This window comes from Anopheles marshallii, chromosome 2 (genome assembly GCF_943734725.1).
Source record: "Anopheles marshallii chromosome 2, idAnoMarsDA_429_01, whole genome shotgun sequence".
Taxonomy (NCBI): Eukaryota; Metazoa; Arthropoda; class Insecta; order Diptera; family Culicidae; genus Anopheles; species Anopheles marshallii.
Window position 1 is genome coordinate 69192684 of NC_071326.1, and position 23057 is coordinate 69215740.

Here is a 23057-nt window from a genome sequence, read left to right on the forward strand (position 1 = left end):
CAACCCCAATGCGCCGGTACTAGGCGGGCGGTCGGCAATGCAGCTTGTGCAAGATTTGGGGGCGGAAATGTTGCGAGTGGAATAATTTATCTACTCTGTTGGGGTTTTTTTTCCCTTCTGCTCTCCGGGTATGAAACGAACCAAAAGCGTGGTGCTGCAATGCATGGTTTGGATGAAATGGTACGTTAGTAGTTGTTGGAATGGGTTTTAACTACTTTAAGTAATGTGATAATAAAACGAAACGAAAAATATTTCATACAAAAATGGCACATTCGTGTATTGAAAAAATGCCATTTTATGCTAAAGTGTGTTCAACAACTTTAAATTGCAATGTCAGGTTCTATCATACTAATACTACTTATTAAATTAACAATCTGCTTAACAATAAATAGCTACGATCGTTTAGATAAAATTGGGTCTTGCTGTTATTTTGGACCGTTAGAAATGTTTGAGTACAATCTGTTTGCGGTAATTTATTCGATCCTAGTAAAAATTCACCACGCTCGTGTTCATCCGTTTCGCTCTAGCGTTTCACCTCAGCTCTTGTCAAACGTTGACACAAATACTAAGAACTTTTTCCTTTTTGTACTAAAACGATCAGGATGAGTAATGCACCATTTAGACCACATCCGTAGACAGGGTTCGTCATGTTAGAGGGAAAATATGTCTAATTTCATGCTGTTATTTCGTGTATTTATTTTTACTTTTCCTACTTTGTCGTGTTTTTGAACTCAGCTGCAACTCTCCAATCGCTCAAAACAAATATCATTACGGGAAATCGAAACACAACTTCAACTTCATTTCCGCAACAAATATTTAGCAAGTGATGAATATTTTGATACTAACAGCATAATGTGGGTTACATTTTCGATTTTCTAATATTTTTTCTTAAATGACGTTTAAATTTGTTGCTTATATTATTTATAGATTTACTACGTAAAAATTATACCACTTCAAGTGACTATTAGTACTGCAACTTCTGCATTTCCTTACTGTTTTTAATCCTTAATGCATAGTTGATGGTTATTAAATAACTAGTTCTAATGTCATGGTTCATATGTTTTGCTTCGTACTTTTCGCTCCATCAAGATGCTATTGCTCATAGTGATTGAAATTGATTTAAGCAACTTAAAAATTATGTCAAATAACATTACAACTGCAAAGAGACATCCCGGGGATATGTTATTAAGTAATTATTTAATATAAGGCATTTAAAAATTAATGTGTTTATGATAACAATCTGTTTCATATCTTCTCATTTAATCACTGTGGAAAAATAATGCGTTAAGCAGTAAATAAATTCTTACACATTCAAATAATATAAAAAAATTGAACAAAACTTCATAACGATAGGAAAAAACAGTTATTTCCGGTTATATGGATCGTTAAATACATTTTGGCATACCTGTTTGTGATCTTTTATTCAACAAACGCAAAAATTCTTTGGATCGAATGAACCTTCTTTCTTTCTATTGTACTACAGGGAAATTCGCTTCGCTGCGTGTTCATGAAATTCGCACCAACCGTTCACTACCACTGGCACTAACGAAAGATTTGTATAAACCTTGAAATTTGTTGTCAATTTGAAAAATGATGTATTTTTACGTTCAAACCAAATCGGCCTAGAGCAGAGGTGACAAAAATTATAAAAAAGGAATAAAACTGGAAGTAAATAATACCATAAACCATTTAAACCATTTTAATTTGCAAATCCAAAAGGTCTATAATTAAATAATGAAATTCTTCACTTTATTTAGCCGTTCATTTCTTCACCTTGTTTTACATTTTTATACAATCGTTCACCAGCACTTGCACCGCGACATAAAAAAAAACCTACCCTATTGAACAATTCGCCACCGCTTTCATCAAGCCGTCCGTTCTGTTTTGTCGATGGGAAAATCTGTCAGCTTAAATGTTACAGTTGTACTTGGTTACTTCTTTAAATCGCCAATAAAAAAAAAACACCACCCGCCGCAATTCTTGCACGCTTTTTCTACACGACTACGTTGGCCTGGTCCCGGTTTTTCCGCCTGCTCTGTACCGTACTTCCATTATCTATCGATCAGATGGAACGAATTCTAGACCGACGAAACTACTGTCAAGGGACCGCCGTTCGCCTGCTGCGATCGCTCATTCGGTGTGCTTTTTTTCATACGTCCACCGAGCCGGTCCTGGAAGCGAATTGGTCAATCGGATCGTGCTCGAAATTCGAAAACCAATGCCGCGGTTGCTGCTGTCATCACGCGTGCCTCTGTCAAGCCTGACCCCGTCCAATGCGCGGACATCGCCATCGCCGCTGCGATTACTCAATCATGCTCCCGCTCGGTCCGGTTTCGCGATATTCGTTCGAACCGGTGCTATTTTAATTAATTTACCACGCTCGGAACATGACGAAGGTGATTTCGTGCGCGTTTCGGCACCGGACCCGGTCGCCATATTGAAGCGCGAAGCACGATCCCAATCCCGGTCACAGCAATTTGCGCATTTCCTTTCGGAAAATCTTCTTACCCCTTCAAGCAACTTCATCGGATCGATCACCAATCCAACTGGCGGTTGCTGTGGAAGAACGTTGGTGGAATGAGCTGGAACTGAGGGTGAGAATGACCATCGGATATGCGCCAATCGGTTCTAGTGGTTTGATTTTCAAGATGGCGGCAATTTGAATTTCAAAGTGGCACCGCGTGGAAACCTTCGGGGGGAGGCGTAAACTGTGCCGGGAAGTTCGAGGAAGGGGGTGTGTTGCCCCCCCCCCCCCCAACCACCTTCGGCCGGGCGTCTTTGATGTTATTCCGATGCACCGTGATTCCGCTCCAGATACTTGATGAGTCGCGAACGTCTCGCATGGAAATAATGCTGCCAAAGGAGACGAGCCGTTACAATGTGCCTTCTGTTCCATTCGTGTATCGTGAGCGAAACGGTTCCGTTTTTTTTTCTTCCCCCTTTTGCCAGCCCCTTGTGTGCTGTTCCTGATTTACCAATTCCAACCGTGTACCGTCTCCACCGCACACTACCCACGATCGAACCCAATTTGTAGCGATATGATGAATTAGTCGCCAATCGCGCGACCACCGCGACCAAATCGGTGGACAACCGCTGTTCTAGTCAACCCGCTGTCAACCTGGCTAGTTCGCCCAGGACTGCTGGGCATTTAAGAAACGCCATGCATTGGGAGAATTGTTTCGCCCCAAACCCCATCGGCCGAAAGCCGAATTGAATTGAAATGTCTTGCGCGTGAACGTGAACGAACCGCGAACGGGAAAGCGTGACTCGGTGCTATGCGGAGTCGAAGTTGCCGATTTCCCGCGAGCAAGATAAGCGAGCGAACGGCGGAAGGAGAAGTCGGCCACCTCTGGGAGCCTAACCTCGATTAACCTTGCAACATCCTTTGGGTGAAGTAATTGCGCGAACCGGGGAACCGATCTGAGCACCGATGGTGGAGAGGCTTTCTTCTTCGCACACAATAAATCCTGACCATATTTGCAAAAACGTTTTTTTTGTGGTTGTTTTGGTCCGTTTGTTTGCGCCTAGGTCTTGTGGGCAGTTGCCTCCCGTGCGAATGGTTCACGCGTGTGAATATGGCATGATGGCTGTGGAGTTACACACTGCACGGCCCGTTCGTACGGCGTCGTTCATTTGCATATGTTTACATCGAGTTTTGGACGGCTTCGAAAGCGGCCACCGGTCGCGGGTGGTATGGAAATGAAAATGTACTTACCTTATCGATCTGCAAACGCTTCGGACACTGCGTCAAATGTGTAAATTGTGAGGTTCAAGCGATGCGAGATTAGCAGGTGAGTGTCGATCATGAGGTAAACCTTAGACGGATTTGGAAAAGAAGGTGAAGGTAAATTTCATTTGCGTATCTGTTCCTACCGCTCTGTACGGCACATTGACTGGGAAGATTTGCTGTGACGAGTTGCTGATATTCGTAATCCCCTATCAGAACGATTGCTGTTATTTTCCTTGTGTGTACTTCACTGCACGGCAGGCTGAATATCTGCCGCTTCTTTTGATAGTAACTCTGAGTAATAACGAGAATCATCACCGTCATCATCTGTGATGATAGTCGGTGGTTAGGGGACCTTGTTAACAATTTTCCTTTCCTGAACAGTTCGTGTGTCCACGGGAATGTCAACCATCTAATTATGGTTCATCAACAATCTCATGATTACTCGTCAGCTACCGACCTGTTATGTTGTACTTTGCTTAGTTTAAAAATAGGTTATATCAGCACAAATAAATGAATATTGATTTTTCATTCTAAAATTGCTGTTTTGTTTTAATTAGAGTTCAAACTTTATGTTTTTCTATTTTATTCTCGACTAATTACAAAGGTTCCACTTCATTGCATACCTTCAGGCGTAGCTTAAATTTTCTCATCGATTTGAATTTTTATTTACCCCTAAATGTAGGCAATGTCACAACTTTTCGTTTAAGGCTGCTGTCTACCATTTGCTATTTTGTATTTGAGCTTATTTCCATTATATTGAGTGTAATTATTTACATTTTAATTTGTGAACCATTTGTCTTATCGCATTTCTTTAACATTCACAAAAACAAACACAAAACATGAAATTTTGTTTGATTAATTGCGTATCACTCTATTTTAATTCTGTTACTATTAAAGTTCTCCACAACAAATGCACAATGGATGGTAATTGAACTACATGAAAAAATTTTATTTCCGATAAAAAAATAACTAACCTCATGTTATCAAGCTCTACGAAAATTAACAACAGTTTTAACCCTAACCCTTCCTCCATAACGCAAACTATTCAGGCGTTTTCGGTTTCACAGTCGAGAGATGTTTCCATTCCAACTACAGCGCGGGAAAACTTACTTTCACCATTCAAGTATATTAGTTGTGCATGGTCACATGTGTATTTCATTGCATGATTAATAAACCATAAGAGAGACTAGATTGCATTCGCTGGTCGACGAATCGAAAATGGCAAGCGTCGCACTCGCTTTGCAGTACGATTAGATTAGAGGGATGCAGAAAGCAAAGGGGGAAAATTTAAATAAAAGTCTCGTGTTTTTATCGAAGCTGACTTACGGCTAAACGCATTTCCCTAGCTACCTTAAACATACTCTTTGGTCTTGGGTATTCGTAACAACAAAGAAGATGATATGTTTGAAACGACACAAACTAAGGCAGGACATTTCTTGCTTCCTCCGCTTGAGCGTAGCTGACCAAGGGCGAGGAACTTCCATGCCGACGGTACGCGGTATCGATCACCAACGTTTCGGAATGGACGTGCTGCGATGTAACGCTCGCTGGAGAATCTTTGCGTCCTAGGCGATGGTAGGCTGCCGATGGCACTGCCCTGTCCGGAGAGTTTCGGTGCTCACACACATCGACCGTGTCCATTCGCGTGCTACTGGTCGAAGATGCTAATAACGATTCCTCGTCGATGGTGTGATCCTCTTGCGGTACCTCTCGGGCAGAAGCTACGACCGTTGTTGGCAGTGTCATGGTAGACAGATCTCCTTCCTGTAGCGGATGTGCCTGCTGTTCCTGCTGCAGCTCTCCTGGCAAATAGTCTTTCCAGCTTCGGAAAAGATAGCGGGTAAATTTGCGTAATTGTCTGAATTTACAGTAGGTCGCACCTTCGGCCGATTGTAGCTGCTGGGTCTGGATGAGGAATCCCTTCTCTTTGAACGTTTTCTCAAGCGACTCCCGTTGCGTGGCACGACGAGTTTTCCGACGCCTTCGCTCGGATGCACTGTTTGCCGCATTCACCCGGCACTGTGTGTTTCCACCGCACGGCACCGGAGATGATGGATCCCCTGGCAGTGATCCACACGGTTGGGGTGATGTAGGAAACTCGGGTATTTGCAGCAGATCGTTACTCAGTCCCAACGAGGGAGGCGGAAGATCGCAGGCTATTCGTTCACCGGACGCATTCAGGAAAGCCCCAGTGGTGCTGGTCGCATTGATGCTGCTCTGCTGAAGACTTTCTCTCGGAAAGAACTCATAACCGCGCATCGACTTATCACCCGTGCCAGAGTAGTACCGGAAGTTGCCACCCGAGTCGACGCTCAGTATCTTCTTCTCCTGCAGACACGGTTTGGCTCCTCCGGTGAACTTAAACTTACAGATGCTAACCTCCGTCGCCGGATTCGGACTGTTCTCCGCCGGTACCGGTGGTATAAAAATGGCGGATCGTTTACGTTTCTGTGCCGGGGGAGATCGCTGTCCAGCACCGGTGTTGGGTGGCGATTGCTTATCGTGCTTTATTAGCTGCGATATGGGCTTCGGAACAAGCAATGGATGCTGCTGACCACTTTTCGCAGTATTCGGAGAGATCGGAGGAGTTGATGCGTTGGGAGATGAAGCTACCGGGCGGGTATCTTTCCCTAGCTGGTCTTCTAGGTGCTTAACGTGGCCTTCGGCAGCAGGCACCGGTGCTGAGTTGTAAATCGACATTGGATGTGCGAAAAGACCATTCGTACCAGACGACCAATACATGTAACCGGGTGGAGTTTCGGCAGTCGAAGGAGTCTCCGTAGTACTCCCGGAGGATGATTGCAAAGTTGGCAGTGAGAGCTTCATGTTGGCAGCCAGCGCTTGATCGGTACAAATATCCGAAGGTGTTATGATCGGTGTTGGACACGAGGACGCAAACACTTCGTCCGCGTCCTCTTCGGAGCTGGAAACGCTGAACGTTTCACCGCCCGCCGGCAACACATTTCCACCCGAATCACGTACGCACAAATTTAACGGTTCCTCTTTCCGACGCCCTTTGCCGATGGAGTGTTCCGTTGGTTCGGTTGATTTCTTGTCGCCTGCAAACAGTTGCTTCCTCTCGTCGGACGACGTTAGACGTCGCTCGAGGAGGCTGGCGACAGACTTGGAACATCCTTTCGCTAGCGTGCCTTTCTCCAAACCGAGCTCTCGGCTAGGAGTGCCCGGGAGAATGGTGCCGTAGTTCTTGTAGATTAAATGACATATATCGGCCTTTTTTGGTTTTCTTCCGCGTCGCGGTTTCGAGTTCTCCAGCGTTATTTCGCCCATGTACGGCAGATCGGTGTAGCTTACGATCCGTTTCTGCTGGACACCGTTTTGATTGCTAGCGCTGCTTTCGCTCGCCACACTGCACGGCGATGTCTGCGACGGTTGCACTACCTCGTCCTTGAGCGGTGCCATTGACACACCTTCCTTCTGCAGCTCGAGTATCTTCTGCAGCCAGCTGCGGACCGACTCGTTTGTTCGTTCCTCGCGCTCCAATGCAGCCTGCCGTTCCATCATTACCTTCCGTGATGCGGGTACCGATTGGTGGTTTGGTTTCGCCTGTTGGCGCGATGACTTCGCTTGATTTGACGCAAGATCCTTCTTATGCAGATTGTTCTGCGTTGCCTCATAGTGGTCGAGATATTCCTGGGGCAGTGCCTGGTGGTGAAACCGCAGCTTAAGCGGTCCCTTTCGGCGCGCCCTAGGAGCAGCGTTGGTGCGCTTCTGGGTCGGCTCCTTTGCGTGCTGAGTGGTTGTGCCAGCCCTCGGTGGCGTTGGCAACGGCGAGAGGGTCGTTTCCGGTAGGTCCGGTGACAGTATGGCGCTCGGATGGCGATGTTTTGGCGGTGGCGTGGTTGGCGATGGACACATAGACTGGCTGACCGACGGCACACTAAGCTCATTATCGTGCGGATTATCGTTGGTACCACCGGAGATCAACGGATCATCTGAACTGCGTCTACAACAAATAGTGTACGGATTAGAATGAGAAAAACAGGCTAACAAACTATTGATATCTAGCTATACTTACAAAAATCTACTCCCAATGTTAGCTCCCGTATGCCAGGGATATAAATCACGGTCCGTCTCCTCCAACTTGTTACCATCACCCGATTCCAGAAGGTCCGGTATGTGTGTTAGCTTAATCTCATCCACTACAAGCCCGACCGAGTTCCCGCTGCCGGTTGAGCTCAGATGACTCTGGTGCACCGTGTGGTGATCCTGATGTGTATGCGAATGGCCGAGAGGGTCTTTCTCATTACTGACACCACTCGATCCGAGCAGTCCTAGATCATCCTTCGAGAAGTCTTGCATACCACCTCCAACTAAATAGATAAAATGGAATAAAGAGAACAAAATTAATATTTCTTTGTAAAAAACACACAGGAAAATAGCAGAAACATGGCAAAAAATGGGACAAATCTGACAAAATTAAGTTATATTTTAATAAAATTGGAATAAATTGGAGCTTCCGGATGGACTTTGGAATCCTACTGCCATTCTCCTAAAAAGAACAAATCTACTTTAATAGTACGAAAATAGGCCCACCGGAGCATACGAGACGAAGCATAGCCGCTCGTTCGTGCAGTCGGGAAAAAAAGCTACGCTCACCACGTCGCTCCGACATTAAACCGGGCAACCTGGCCCCAATGTTTTCCATGGACCGTTTGGAGCAGATCTGATTCATCCGGACAAAAATAACTCGCGGCCGGTCGCAGAACGCACCAAATTTCCATATTGTGATAAATGTTACGAGCACTTCACCTTGCATGCGATATTTTCGTTGGATTTCCGTAGTGGAAATGGAATGGCGCTCGAACATTGGGCGAGCTGTACTAAATTGGAGATCGCTGTACAATGGCAGCGGGAACACGTGTTGATTTTCTTGGAGATGATCGAGAGAGAGAGAGAGATCTTTCGAGTGAAAAACAAAAATTAATTCAACAAGTCCTCCCTTGTGCGAAGTTCCCCGTCTGTGACCCTGCCTAAACGTACTCAAATTCCTCAACGAAAATAAAAGGAGCGACTAATAATCTCGCCACAATATGCAAACCCGAAATCTTGGCACGGCACGCAATGCCATGTACAGCGCGTCGTAAAGAATTACTCCGAACACGCCAACCGAAGTGGAGCTGTACAACATGAAAATAAAACCGCCCGCCCCAAACCCCGGCTCCCCGGACCGATCCGGGGGCAAGAAAATTTGAACCAAAAAAAAAAAAAATGTCCCTTCACGCAAAAAATGGACTTCTCGGATTCGAATTCTATATTCAGCTTTTCCTGCCGTTCGCACGGCGCGCTGGTTGTGCCCACACGGGGTCAGTCCCACGATCGAAGGTGCAAAGTGGTTGCATAGTTGTTCGCTCCCGGTCGCAATGTTAGCAGCGTTAGCCACGCACACACAGTCCCGTGCGGTCCGCATGAGGCGGAACCGCATCGTTCGGTGCAGTTTATCGTGTTTCGACTGGTTTATGATGTACCATCCCGACCAAACTGACTGGACGTCAGCGGAGGAACCGCCGGGACGGTAGATCATTTGCTAGCGAACGGTTGGCTGTTGTTCGTCCGACCGCCCCGGCTACGGCACAACCGCGCGTTGATGTTTAATGGCCGGTATATATTGTAGATTTCGCCAATGTCTGAATGCTAAATTTAGCTAATATTGTTACTGGGAGTAGAATCGGGGAACCGAGACATAGCCGCTTTACCCGAAAACAGCAGCTCTGGCAGCATTTCCGATACGATCATATAGTTGCCGTTGCCCGTGACTGCTCATCCAAATTTTTCCCGAGCTTTAGAAGAAAATTACGCTCGGTAGAACGCTGACCACACCGACGGCACCAAACAAAACAAAAATTGCTCTTTAAACACACACAATATCACTTGCTTCCTTATATGGTATTGCTGGGCCGTGTCGCGAACCTGCGATCGTGCACTTGTCGATCGGTCGACACACGAGCGGTCGAGCCGAAATTGTGCGCCGAGCAGAAACTGTAAAGCACACACACGCACACGGTAGAACTGTGCCGGACGAGAGCGAACCGCGTCCACGTCTCAAGACGGCAGCGCACGGAACATGACTAGATTGAGCTGAAAATCTCATCCGACCCCACGAACGCGGTGCGACACGCGATCGCCGATCCACGGATAGGCCGGAATAGGGATCAAAATAATAATAGCAGAAATTGGTATAGCGGACAGTGGAAAAAACGTGCGAGCCTTCCGCGAAACAACCCCCACCTCGGCCCGCACGCACTCCTTGAGGTTCAACACGACTGTTTTCCCTCTCGGGAAAGGGGGGTGGTACGAGGCGGCAATATTTGGGTAGCAATGCGCAAAACCGAACTGCGCATCACAAGCTCGCCACCTTTCTGAGCGATCGGTTCATTTCCCGAAACACTGTTTCCAACCCACCCTCGGCACCCTCCACCCCAATCCTCCCCACACGTCCAGGTTCATTCATTCATATTTGAGACAAACCGTCCGTGGTGGTGCTAAGCAACTGCCCTGTTTATCCCTTATGCAGTAGGGCGTGTTGGAAAATGGAGGAAAACTCATCGGGGGTTTTTTTCGGGATGTTCTCTCGACCTACATTCTATCGCCGGTTGGACGACCAGGTTTGGTTGCGTACTTGTGGCCTTCTGGGCACCGACCAACGCTCTCACTCTCTCCCTCCCAGGTCCGTATAAGGAAATGTTCGTTCGGCAGTTGATCGGTTGATGAACATTTTCACCGTCACCCGCGAGGGGACTTTTCATCGGGACCAAACGGGGACCATGCGTGCATTGGCATTCGCTCACCACCCTACAGCTACAATGTTGCGACGTTCGATCTGTTCGTGCGATTGACCCCGGTCTTATTCGCACGCAGGGTGGAAAAACTAGCGGCGAACACTCGAGCCACTTGTCCGCTTCCGTTCGGTGGTGTTTATTTGGGTTTTATTTACCACCCTTGTTGCCACGAGCTTCTTGAATTAGATATTTTGCTACATCTTGAGATACCATGTTCGATGCCTTCTTACGTCGATCGTCTCAAGTTAGAATGCTCATTTCAAACAGATATGGACAAACAATATTTGTTCCAAGTTAATGAAGAATGAGAGGAATATAAAAAATCAATAGAAACCCCAAAAAGCGATGCAAAACATTAATGTACCGAAAATACCGATCGTGTCAAGTCATCTGTTTCGGATGCCAAGCGCCCGTTTGCCCATATATGGACTTCATCAGAACTTATCACACGATTATCTCCGCTCCTCGGTTTCACAGATTCTCTCCCTTTCTTTGCCTTTCTCTCGGTTAGGTGTCCGATTTCAGCAGAGATTGTTTTCACGCGAACGTACGAACGCAAAAGATCGGGTCGTAAAACTCGCGATCGCGGCGGTGTCAATTCTCACGTACTAAAATTAGTCCATTTGAGAGCATGGTTCGAGAACCGGCCCAGCCACAACTGGCCCTGTCCCGTGGATGTGATTCATCATGTAAACATAATCTAATCGACTGATCACACCCACCGCCCTTCGGTGATGTTGCGAGCAGTGGACGCCGTTTGTGGCGAACGGACGGCAACAAAAAACAAAAACGATCGAAGAAACATGTGTTTCGAAACACACGGCATGACGCACTCTAGCGACATATTTTGATACGTGCAACATTTTTAAGATGCCGGAGTATCGGCGTTGATGATGGATGATTTTTTTGAGTGAAGTTTTTTTTAATAGAATTAGAAAAGCGTGTAAGGGGAAATTGTAACAATTGAATATTGGTTGTTACTGAGCAAAAATAAGGATCACCTCCTACCTTTTATTGGAAGTTATAGCAATCACACATCGAGAGTGCTTCGTAGTGTCGTACTACAACGTTTGGGATTATACACCGAAGACTGTGGTTCGAATCTTATTTAGACCAACTATCCAAACATTTATTTAAAGTCTTCATGTTATGACAATACGATGCAATGTATGAAGGTAATTAGTGGTGGATACTTTAATAAAGGGTCCCATAGTATAAGAGCTCAGAATACTCGTACTTATACTGTTCTGAATTCGACGAGTTCCTTAGGCTCTTTAGCTTTGTCTCTTGTGCACCTCGTTTTTTCCAACCACTTGAATATCGTCTCGGATATCTCATCGCTTGTCAAATGTCCATGCTTTTGATTTCATTATCATCTAATGTGTCTTGTTCTAGTAACTGCATCTCTCGAATAACAACATGGTTTCATTGCCAATATATCTACAATTGCAAAAAGATAACCTGAACCTGAACCTGAAAGATAACCTTTTCAACTTTAAAATCTGCTACTTATTACCGGGTTGATATTATCTACATTGACTTAGAAGAAGTTTTTGACTGTCTGCATGATCATGATCTCATGAGCTTCATGACAACATCTATTCTTCAAAATTCTGTTTAAAAATCTTACATTGATGATCTCAAGATATTCTCCTCTCGTCTACAGCTGCATCTTGACAAAGACTGATCGTATACATTGTAATAATATATAAGAACTTCTACAATACAGTAAAGTCTCTCTAAGGTAGTATCTCTCAAAGATAGCAAGTCTCCCTAACATCACTTTCTCTAAGCTGCACATGTTGTTTGTACACCACTCTAAGGTAGCCGTGTTTTGTAGGTTGCCAATGACAGCTAGTGATGGACTTGAATGGGAAACTTATAAAGGTTTTTTGTCATACATAAATGGTATACCATCCAAGTGTATTTGCTTCCCAATGCTGCAAGCCTCTCTAAGATAGCAGTCCCTTCTGCTTGCAGGTTAGAGAGACTTGACTGTAGTTACATTCTGAACGCGTACCCGTGGTTACTATGGATCCACAAGACAAGACTGCATAATTACATAAAAGATTATGGAGTCTTGTTCATTACCAAACTAACTATTCAAGCGCATCGGGGTCTAAAACACAGAAGGGTCTAGATATATTATGCAGAATAGCATCTGAGTTCACGAACCTTATGCCTCTGAAAGCCTTACGTTGGTAAGGTCTCCAGTAGAACATACGTCCATGATTTAGATATTTATCAGAGCATCTGCCATGTTGAGACTTGAGCGAATTTAGTAAGCAATCGTCCGCGCAATAACCTACGAGGCTTCTACTACTTAGCAGGATAATTCCAGCAGAGTAGATCTAGCCCTCAGACAGGAGGAGAGTTCGTCGAGATGAGCTTCAATCGACGATCTTTGGTGTATTAAATAGAACACCAAGGAACGATACCTTGAGAGCAATTCACTCTATAATTACCAACCAATCAAAAAACCGAGAATTAAGACGTTATGTTGCAATAAACAACAATCACAATAGTACGGCACCTATCGTGCACATTAAAATTAAGACACCGCCGACCTCCCTCGTTGGCAGACAACGCAAATTGCACAAAACACCCTTTACGATCGAACCAAACGAATTGGTTCATAATCCACCGAATAAAACCCACACCCGGTGACCGATTTCCGCACTGGAACAAAGCCCTTTTATAACACTTGCTTTTACGAGTGGTCTCCCACGAATCCTGGGGCGAAACCTAGCGCCGGCTCGAAATCAGGCCTAGCGCCATAAAAAGAAACCACACAAGCGGCCACGAATGATCCGTCAAGTACACGACAGGTACACGCGGGAGAGTTCATCACCAGCATTGCGCCACGGACGCGACGGATTGCAGCTTTTCGTGGGCGTCGTACCCGTACCGTGTGTGTCGCATCGTTATGTTACTTTTTTTTTTGGTGGGTCCGTAAATGTCACAATGCACACAATTTCGGTACCGGGGTGTGAATCACGAGTTGGGGGAGGGGGCACGACGAAGCGAACCATTTCCTGTCGCTGTCAATTTTTGTCACTGCTATCGATTAGCGGTTTGGCGTGGCGACGCAGGAGGCGTCCGAACGGTTCGCCTACTTACGCTACAGCCCGGTAATGAGCTAATCAATGGGTTTCCTCGTGTGGTCAACCGGTCTCTAGCTTTTGGGTGATTTTTATGCCGATTTTGTACCCTGTGGATGGTGTCGCCGTAGCCTTTCCCGGACCGCAAACGCCAATAAAGCCACACCTTTCTGTCAGGCGTGGTGTGGCGCGGGCGCTTCGGGAGGCCAGAGGCCGTGGGACACGTTGTCGCCACCCTCCCCCGGTGTGCAAGGGTGTCACCGAGTGATGCTGTTTGATCCGCATCCTTCGCGATCGTGATGATGATCGTCGTTGTCGTTCCGTGTCCATTAAAAATCAAACAAAACCTCCCTCACGCGGAACGATGTCAACCATAATAGATAAGACCAAAAACCGTCAATCGGTTTGAGAAACCACCGGTGCCCGAACCTGTTCGCTTCTAAATTTGAAAGTATTTCCAACCCTCAAAACGAGCGTACCGGGGCAACCACGCGGGGCGGGAGGCCAATTCAACATACGCCCACGCGGCAAACACATAAAAACTGCTCACCTCTCTCTAATGTTTATTACGACGCCGTGTGACTTCGGCCCGAAAAGGCATTAAATGGTTTTGGCTCTCTATGAATATTGAACGACACTCTCGTGCCTTGTTGCGCTGCCGTAGGATGGGAGGGGGTGGTGATCATGCTGCAAAGTGACAAAAAATTAGGCGACACTGGCAACCCAGTGTCCCACGTCTAGATTTCTGTTTATTTAGCACATTTCGTTCGCAGAGGCGATTGATGGAGGCACTTGTCGGTAAGAGATTGTTTTCGAATAACACTCGAGAGCGGTGTGTTCGAATGGGTCCGAGTTCCTTTCGTGCCGTGGTTGTAAAGAGTGCACTTGATAGGGTCGTTTAAAAGCTGCTGCTTATCGGCCAGCCAGCAATGAAGATACAACGCCACTAAGCTTCCTCAACGGTCAGCGTAGTCACCGCCGGCCAGCCATGTGTTACTGACGAGCACGTTATTGATTTTCGATCGGCCGGCGATCGTCCGGGGTAGGCATGGGTACTCTGCCGCCTAAGCTTGTCCATTGAGTCCGTCATTTTTCAGGCTTACGCTGATGGGTTGAACTGTTCCAAACCCGTGAGCCGAGTAATAACGGTCGGCTGTGACCACTTCACACAACCGGCCTGAGTGAGCGAGCGTCCGAAAACTTTGGTCGAAAATCGATTCGTCCCCAACGCCCTGCGCGGGTGCATGGCACTGTTCCGTAAATATGGCTAAACATTTCCATACGATTTTGGCACTGGGGGAAGGCCTCCCGAATAAGATGTCCGCTGAGGATGTGTAGACATGGGACATGAAACATCAGAATTAGCATGTGTTGTGTGTTTTTTTTTTTTGCTCTTCTTCTTCGCCGTTCGCCTCATTAACCGCACTTTTCATTGATGAATATAGCTGTGCGATTTTGGTTCCTTTTCGACGATCAGCAACCAAATTCCACCCGCGCAGAATTTGGTGAGAGAAATCTTTGACAAAAAAAAAAAACCATGAAGCAGCCTCAAACACAGCCAATGCAAAATGCCGAATTTGTAAACGATTTTACGATTCAATATTGCCAATCAAACGTAACATATTTTGGTAGGAGATCCTACACAGATTATTAAATCGATGACGCATTGCGCAACACGCCGGGCGGGTGACAATACTGTATTATCTATTTTAAATTTATTACTGTTCGGTTTTTAGCTGTTTAAAGCTGTAGTCCGTACCCGGGCGTGTGCTAAATTTGTTCGCCCAAGCTACGGCACCTTCTTATGGTAAAACGAACATCGGCTTTGTTTTCATTTAAAGCTATGACTGTTGGAAGGAGATTGATGTAATCACTTGCGAGCCGCCCGTTTGGTAAATGAATGAATAGCGCACTATATTACAAAACATTATGGGGAACTCCAAAAATCTCCTACAGAACAGACATTTATGTTCGTGATCCAAATAAATGAGTTTGTAACGACTGTTCATCAATATTATGTGGTCAGAGTACTGCGTCGGATAACTTCGCGAACTCCTGATATATTATATTCAGGTGATGTGGATATAGCTTATGGAAAGTGATCAAGGAACTCTTTCGCCTCTCATAATTTTGCACAGTACCTATATCTCAGTGAATTCTAATTATTTTACAGGGTTTTACAACAGATAGGAGATTGCGAGTCGAACTTACCGAATCGCGTAAGCGAATAAGACAAACGGGGGCATTGATAATGAAACACAAAACAGCTTTACTGAAACGCTAAAACTGAATACAGAATCGCGTACACTATTTGATGAGTGGGTAAATCAACTTGGCTTCTTAAGTACATGAGGATTCAAAAGTTGAGATGCCAATGATATGATAGATTTTACGAAATTTTAAACAAATGTTGTGCAGAATAGGGTTAAAAAATACAGTCAGTACCCGAGTTACGTAGTTCTCTGCTTAGGCGGGTTCGGTGTTACACGTATTTTTAAAATGTGACATTTCACGAAGTTTCATTCGATTTTTAAATAGCAAATTTCAAATATACGTTACATTTCAACATTATTCATTATTCATCAGACTTGATTTTCGTAACATTTTTTTATTATTCTTGAAATAAACGTATAAATACACATTTTACATGTACTTCGCAACATGGGAATAATTATTCGATCCCTAAATACGACGATATAAACGATGTTTTAGGGAAACCTGGTATATTCGAGATACACGGATTTCTCTGGAACGCATTATCCGCTTATCTCGGGTATCGACTGTATATGTGATTAGTTTTCACCGAATTTAATTGTCAAACATTTAACTTCATATCTCAACTCTTGAATCCGCCTGTACGTAGACAGGCATTTGACATTCACTAAATTGTGGTCCGTTTATCTTATTCGCTTGCACGATCGCGATCAAGTAAGAAGGGCTCACTAAACCCAATCGATTGTAAAACCCTCTAATAGGTTCTTTAAATCATAAAATACAATTTATGGTATGTAATGTCATGAAAGCTTCCATCCAGCTAGCCTTATATAATGTCTGACTATCTGTGACTTTAATGAGTCATTTGTAAATAACCAGAGCTCTGTATGCAGAAGTGGCATAGTCCAGATAAGATTTCATCCCGGATCTGGTGCATTTTTATGCCGTGATCAACCAACTTTACTTTGCAACAAGTCCAAATATGGGCCACGCTATTACCAAACGGAACTGACGTTTCGAATCATGGAATCACTACATTCCTGCATAATTCTCTACTACTAACCTTAAAGGAATCCATAATGATGCTGCTGTATGGTTTTCAATTTCCTCAATCGTTCCAGAAACCGCTACTGAATCACGAGCATCGTCGGCATCGAATACCGACGCGTAACCTTGTATCACAATGATATATAGCCGATCTGTCACGCAACGTGTAACAACAGCCCGCTCGCACGGAGAAGGTTTCCCATAGCAACCGAGCCGCTTCCTGCACCGGTTTGAACCATATCACTACAAAACCGCTCGCAGTTGAGTCACACACCTTCGCCCTGAATGCCCAGTCACTTCCGTTGTCAGCCGGAGCAAAGAATGCGTCCGATTATTCTTCTTCAATTCCACCGCACTTACACCAAAAAGCCTTTTTTTTATCACTCGCTCGCCACTCACCACTTACAGAACGGTCGCGTTTGCGTGACCGCCTTTACGTAAGATGAATTCATTCATAACAACAATCCACTTAGAACAATCCGCCACTGCGCTGCTACGAACTGGTTCGCTAACACTTTCATTCTCTTCGTCGCAGTTCCAGCAGTGAGAATATGTTAACGAATTGATGACAGGCAAGTCTCAAGCAACAGGAAGGCGTATTGGAGTAGAAATTAAAAGTCGTTTAGCTTCATGAGATCACCATCGAGTGGCAGGCAGTGCCGCGTTGTGTGGATGATAATTAATTTAAATGACGATTGCCACACAACTACCTAGTACGGGTTGATCTCTGTTCGATAGGTCAGTTCCGCTTAGTTATCTTCTTTCCTATTGCATTTGCTCACCACCAGCAGTAAAACAACACACACAATCACTCTCACTGCGTTTATCAGCAGATAGTAACCACCAACCAGCACGAGATTCACATCTCCGGTTAGCACGCAGCAGATACGACCACTCGCGAGCACCGCTTCTAAACAAATGAAGATATTACGAGTTCCCGCTCATGCTCGAAGGCACTGCTGCTGCTGCTGCTGTGGCTGGAGCAGGAAGAAACGCGTCCAGCCGATCGACCGATCCGATCGTTCGCTGCGGAGATCGAACAACGGAGGCACTGCTGGTCGTGAAGCTTCAGAATACATGCATAGCTAATGGGACATACACGGTGCCTTGATGACAAACACACGACCTGCGCACGACCACCACTTACGCGCGCCAAGCACAATGACGCTAGACGGTACACCCGGTACGGTCGAAAGGTTGCGTTGGTGTTAAAATTGCGCCTTCCCAGCATCCACCGTACGTTGCGCTGCGCACGTTAAAATAAAAAGAGCAAACTGGAGTGTGTCGCGTATTATGTCCATTTTCATCTGCATTTTTGAACACTGCCACCATTCCGCGTGCTCTACTTTCTTCCGCTACCCCATGCGGCAGGAGGGGGCCCTGCTGCCTGGTCTGCTGAAGATACCGAATCGGCTACTGACCGGTGCACCAATCACCGGTTCCCCGGGTGCTGCGTTACTATTACATCGTAGTTCGGGGATAGCTTTCCAAAACGACCACGAAGCACGAAAATGGTTCCTCCAAGAGCCACTTTGAAGTCACGCTCAAATCAAACCAAACAAATCCTCCAGCTTTACGGGGATCAATATTTGTACTCGTCTCTCGGTTTCCGTTCACCCGGCCCCCGGGCTGGCAATCGGCTTAACGAGTTGGACGAGAACAGTTTTCAAGAGTGTCACACGATTTTTGTGACTATTTAAGGCAGAGGCTATTGTTTACTTTCGAGCCAGTCATGGCGTATAATGAGCATCGTTAAAAGTAGAGTAACTTTGCCAGTCGCGCTTAGCGGTTTGCCGGGGGCCGCTAGCTGCGTAGGTGCGCCCCGGATTACGGTGAAGCTCTTGAGAATTACCCCCAAACCGTAAGTTGAGTTATTTTTTTCCAAACATCACTCTCGAGGTATTTCAACTTCCGATTTGACAACCACCGATCAATGCGATCCTGAGCCACAGCTCTTCAGCTCGCTTGGCCTAACCCACCTCTGCTTATGATAATTACCATTTCGACAGCTGAGTACAAGCTGACTCACTCTTCAAATATTGATACTGCAGAAAGGAAACAGAGTATGGCAAAACCACTTCACTGTACACAGCGTTCCACTTCTTCGTTGCCAAAAACCGTCCGACGATTTTGGGCTGTATCGATGACGAAGATGTATGGTGACTACACTTCTTCAAAAAAGGGAAGCGAATATCGCCCCGTTTTATCTGATTAATATCTCCAATCGATCATTCGCAGCAAATGGCTCAGTTTAACCAAAATACACGAAAAGCAGCTTAAGGATGGCTATCGCACAGATGAAGAGCCTACCGTTGCATAGAGGAGAAACCGGGGCGGTGGAGCTTTTCGGCGGCACACTTTTCCAAAACTGGTCCAACGGACATCAAACCGGCGACCAACCTGTTCCAACCTGCGACAAAACCGTTCGATCCATTTGCAACGCCTCCGCACGTCCAACTAGCGAGGACGGTAACGCTTGCTCCTCCTGACTCTGCCGTGCCACCGGCGCACCGTACACCCGTTACCGATTTAGTTTACTAGATAATTAATTACTCCACCGGTGACAATTGCCACGCACGACCTATTGCCACCCAAAGCCGACAGGTGAAACCAACGATCGACACCTAACCGGACCGGGGCATCTGCAATGTGGCTGGACGACAGGAATGGCAAAACACGGCAAGAGCAGCAATTCCGGTGGACTCAGGACTGGGCCGTTGCGGCCATCTAAGCGTTCGACGCCTGCTGTGCGAAATGGGCTGATTATGCGAAATATATAATTTAACGATCGCGATCGTACGGCAGATCGCGGCAGATGACAGAAATGCCTGTCCAACATTAATTGGACGCCACGTTGGACCTCCTACAGCCCCCGGAAATGTACCATAAAAGGCACTAAAATGACCGCCACACGGTGAAACCGTACCATCGCAACTCCCTGGAAGAGGTCAAACACATCGCGCAGCCGACTTCAGGAACCACTTCAAAACCGAACCTGGCCTTGGAGCGTCGAGTCAACCTGAAATCGTGCACTCTCCGTCCACTTGCGGGGTTCGCATCGATTATAGCAACGGATACAGACGCACACAACAGCAACACACACACACGCATGCCGGAGGTCATCATTTAAGGTGATAATGGTCCGGGTATAGTACGGCTACATGCGCTTTGTTGACAGTGCATTGTATATTGTACCTCCACTACCACAGTAGTTGTTTGTCCGTTCATCAAAATGGCCGTGTACTGTTCTTACGGGCTGCACGTAAACCGTTGTACCAAATGCTTGGTTGTTTTGCAGAGGTGGATAGTATTATTTTATGGCTCAATCTTCCACGACGGTCCGACACTTTAGAGAGGCATCTTGTGAGGATTAAACATTCGCATCCTTTCGCAGGTCTTACCGCCTTGGAGATCTTGGGGGGTACAGACAGTCCCCGAGATACGCGATTATAGTGGACCGCTATAACCCGGAAAAAATCCGCGTATCTCGAATTTCCGCGTAAGTCGAATTCGGGAGTAAAACCGTTTATACTTCAAAGTTAGATGGTCGACTTCCTTCTCTGCACTTAATTTATTCAGCAAACCAGGCCACTATTTGATAGAATTCATTAAAATAAACTAAAAACAAAGGTTTTATACGGCAAGGGAAGGTATTTTCGGTCAATTTTTAACCTTTTTGCCTAGATTTTGTGCTATAAAGTAACTCAGCTGTCAAATTTCTAAATTTTTTTCGAAATTTTTCTCTGCACTTAATTCATTCAGCAAACCAGGCCACTATTTGATAGAATTCATTAAAATAAACTAAAAACAAAGGTTTTTTACGGCAAGGGAAGGTATTTTCGGTCAATTTTTAACCATTTTGCTTAGATTTTGTGCTAATAAACTAACTCAGCTGTCAAATTTCTAAAACCCGCTTATCTTCGAATTCGCGTATAACAGAAACCGCGTATCTCGGGGACTGTCTGTATAAAATTAAAGGTGAGTTATGAACAAATATTGAGGACACTTGGTTCAAGAATTCTTTAGACGCTTCAAGAATTCTTGTAGAATTGTATTAATATAAGCGCTTTAAAAGGAATCCAACAACTTCAATACTCCAGATCATGGTGGATTTGGATGGTGCAGCCCTTCCAGCGATACCGAGAGTCAATCTGCCGTGCACACCATTCGCCCGGCGAGCGCTTCTCCAAAGCCTCCGTAAAACCCTTTCCTACCATTCCTGGACTCGTCGATATCTTAGCGCCCACTCGTAGACAGACTGGCTGCTTCAGCAATTCCGTGCCGTAGCAAACATCCACCCAGTACCTCCATCGCAGGCACCCCCCCCCCCCCCCCTCCCCTCCCCACCGCAACGTCCATACCGGTCCGCCCATGGCCACCACACCACCGGTGATTGGAATGAATGAGTTGTCTCCCTTGTGGTACCGTTTCGTTTTGCTCATTTTCGATATACCTGTGCAGCGCGCGATGGGCTTTTAGCCCCCTCGTTGCTCCTACCTCCCGTCTCCTTTTGATTGCATATATGGCAATAACGAGTCTATACAAACAAACACTACACGATGGTTGGACCACCGTACCCCGTACCAGGGGCACTAGGCGCGGTGATACAGGATGCTGGAATGGATCGGGTCGCGGGCTGGCAGTACGATCATCGCTGGCACAGGGCGCCGCACATACCGCAAAACAAAACCAGCACCAAGAGAAGGTTCACCCAACGGGTTTGCCCGGGACGGGGTGGGGTATACAACTCGAAAAACCAGCTAGACACCCACGTGTATTTATTATTGTTGCCATTTCACTCACGCCCGGTGAACCTTTTGGCTGATCGCGTTCTGTCATACATGTGCGCCAGATAGGAGATAGGACCTGGCAAGAAGGGTGGGTACTTCTGCAGACCCTGGCCCCACTCCTCACAACAAAAAAAAAAAACCTGACCCTCCTGACGTCGCACGCAGAAGAGGGGTATCAATCTGCAGCTGCGTCACCCCAACTACTGCTGCAACTGCATTGCCGTCATGTGCGCGGACCTACCGCCTGCAATCAAACCGGTCCCCCAGTGGAAGGAAGTGTTGCGAATTTGTATCGGACGTCTTTCAGCGCTACCCATTAGTCCGTTTCTTCCCGAATGCGCAACGGTATTTCGGCAAACAGCCGTGTTTGTCATCGAACTCTGGCGAGCTGAACTCAACATGAAGAAGCCAGCGGTTGGAAGGGAGACCTACAAAAATTTGGTAATCTTTAAAAAAAACTGCAGCTGACAATAGAGAAATCTTTGAAAATCAAACACGATAAGTGCAATATCTTGTTCGTTAGGAAGGCTAATCCGGTTGTAAAAACGGGCTGAGCCACTTTAAGCCCGACGCACATGATTCATCTCTTCATTCCCCAGCTGTAGAATGTCAACGATCTCAAAAGTTTTCTCCCGGCATCACTTCCCATTAAAAAATCTTTTTTAGGGATCTTATGTCGCGCCAGAACCTCACCCAAACCTCAGAACTTCCGTCCATAGTTGGCCGTGCAGAAGTGGAGCTTTTGTTTCACTAACCGGGCGATAGATACCGCAGCCCGGTCGAAACGCTGGAGAGATCGCTGGCCCTATTCGGGTATCTATAATTAATCGGACCAAGTGCGCAAAGCAAACCCAGAATACCCGGCCTGCATATCCTAATTGTGTGCCCACCGCCATCACAAACCGAACCCATGTTTGGGCAACGCGCGTCAAAATACAAAACACAAAAAAAAACCTTTGTGGACGGGACACCAAAGCGTTGTCCCGTGCAAGGCCATTCCCGGATGGGCCCGAGTGGACCGTGAAGAAACGGAGTCCAACCGAGAAGCAGAGCGGGCGAGAGTGGGGTAGCGACGGGGGGTGCGACAAAAACTTTATAAATTATGAATTCTCGATGGCGAAATTTTATTCTTCCAAATACGGGCAATCATGCGTAGGTGAAGGTAAAACACCACCCCGGGCCAAAGAACGAGCTTTTACATGTTTTGTGTTCTTCGTCGTCGTCCGTTGACCATGTTTGCTGTGCCCCGAAAGCATTGCTGGCGTGGATTGTCTAGGGCGCTCGCCATAACCCAGCCGCGTCGTCCACAGCAGTGCGGGAAGGCACGGAACGCACATTGCCCGGGCGCTGGCTACCGCACCGGCGTCCGCTGGGCTTG

General features: G+C 46.2%; 1 protein-coding gene across 1 annotated transcript; it reads right to left on the minus strand.

Moving 5' to 3' along the window:
• Positions 1-5149: 5149 nt before the first annotated feature.
• LOC128708475 (uncharacterized) lies at positions 5150-9484 on the minus strand. The gene is made up of 3 exons (XM_053803454.1): positions 9445-9484; positions 7767-8061; positions 5150-7694 (listed from the first exon to the last, which is right to left on the minus strand). The coding sequence occupies exons 1-3, from the start codon at positions 9482-9484 to the stop codon at positions 5150-5152; spliced, it is 2880 nt and encodes a 959-aa protein (XP_053659429.1).
• Between the last annotated feature and the right edge of the window lie 13573 nt (positions 9485-23057).

Excerpts from the sequence above, each read along its gene's own strand:
- LOC128708475 (XM_053803454.1), bottom strand. The coding sequence starts at position 9,484 with ATGATCGTATCGGAAATGCTGCCAGAGCTGCTGTTTTCGG. Across the intron at positions 8,062-9,444 it reads GCCAGAGCTGCTGTTTTCGG|TTGGAGGTGGTATGCAAGAC; the intron begins GTAAAGCGGCTA and ends TTATCTATTTAG. Across the intron at positions 7,695-7,766 it reads AACATTGGGAGTAGATTTTT|ACGCAGTTCAGATGATCCGT; the intron begins GTAAGTATAGCT and ends TATTTGTTGTAG.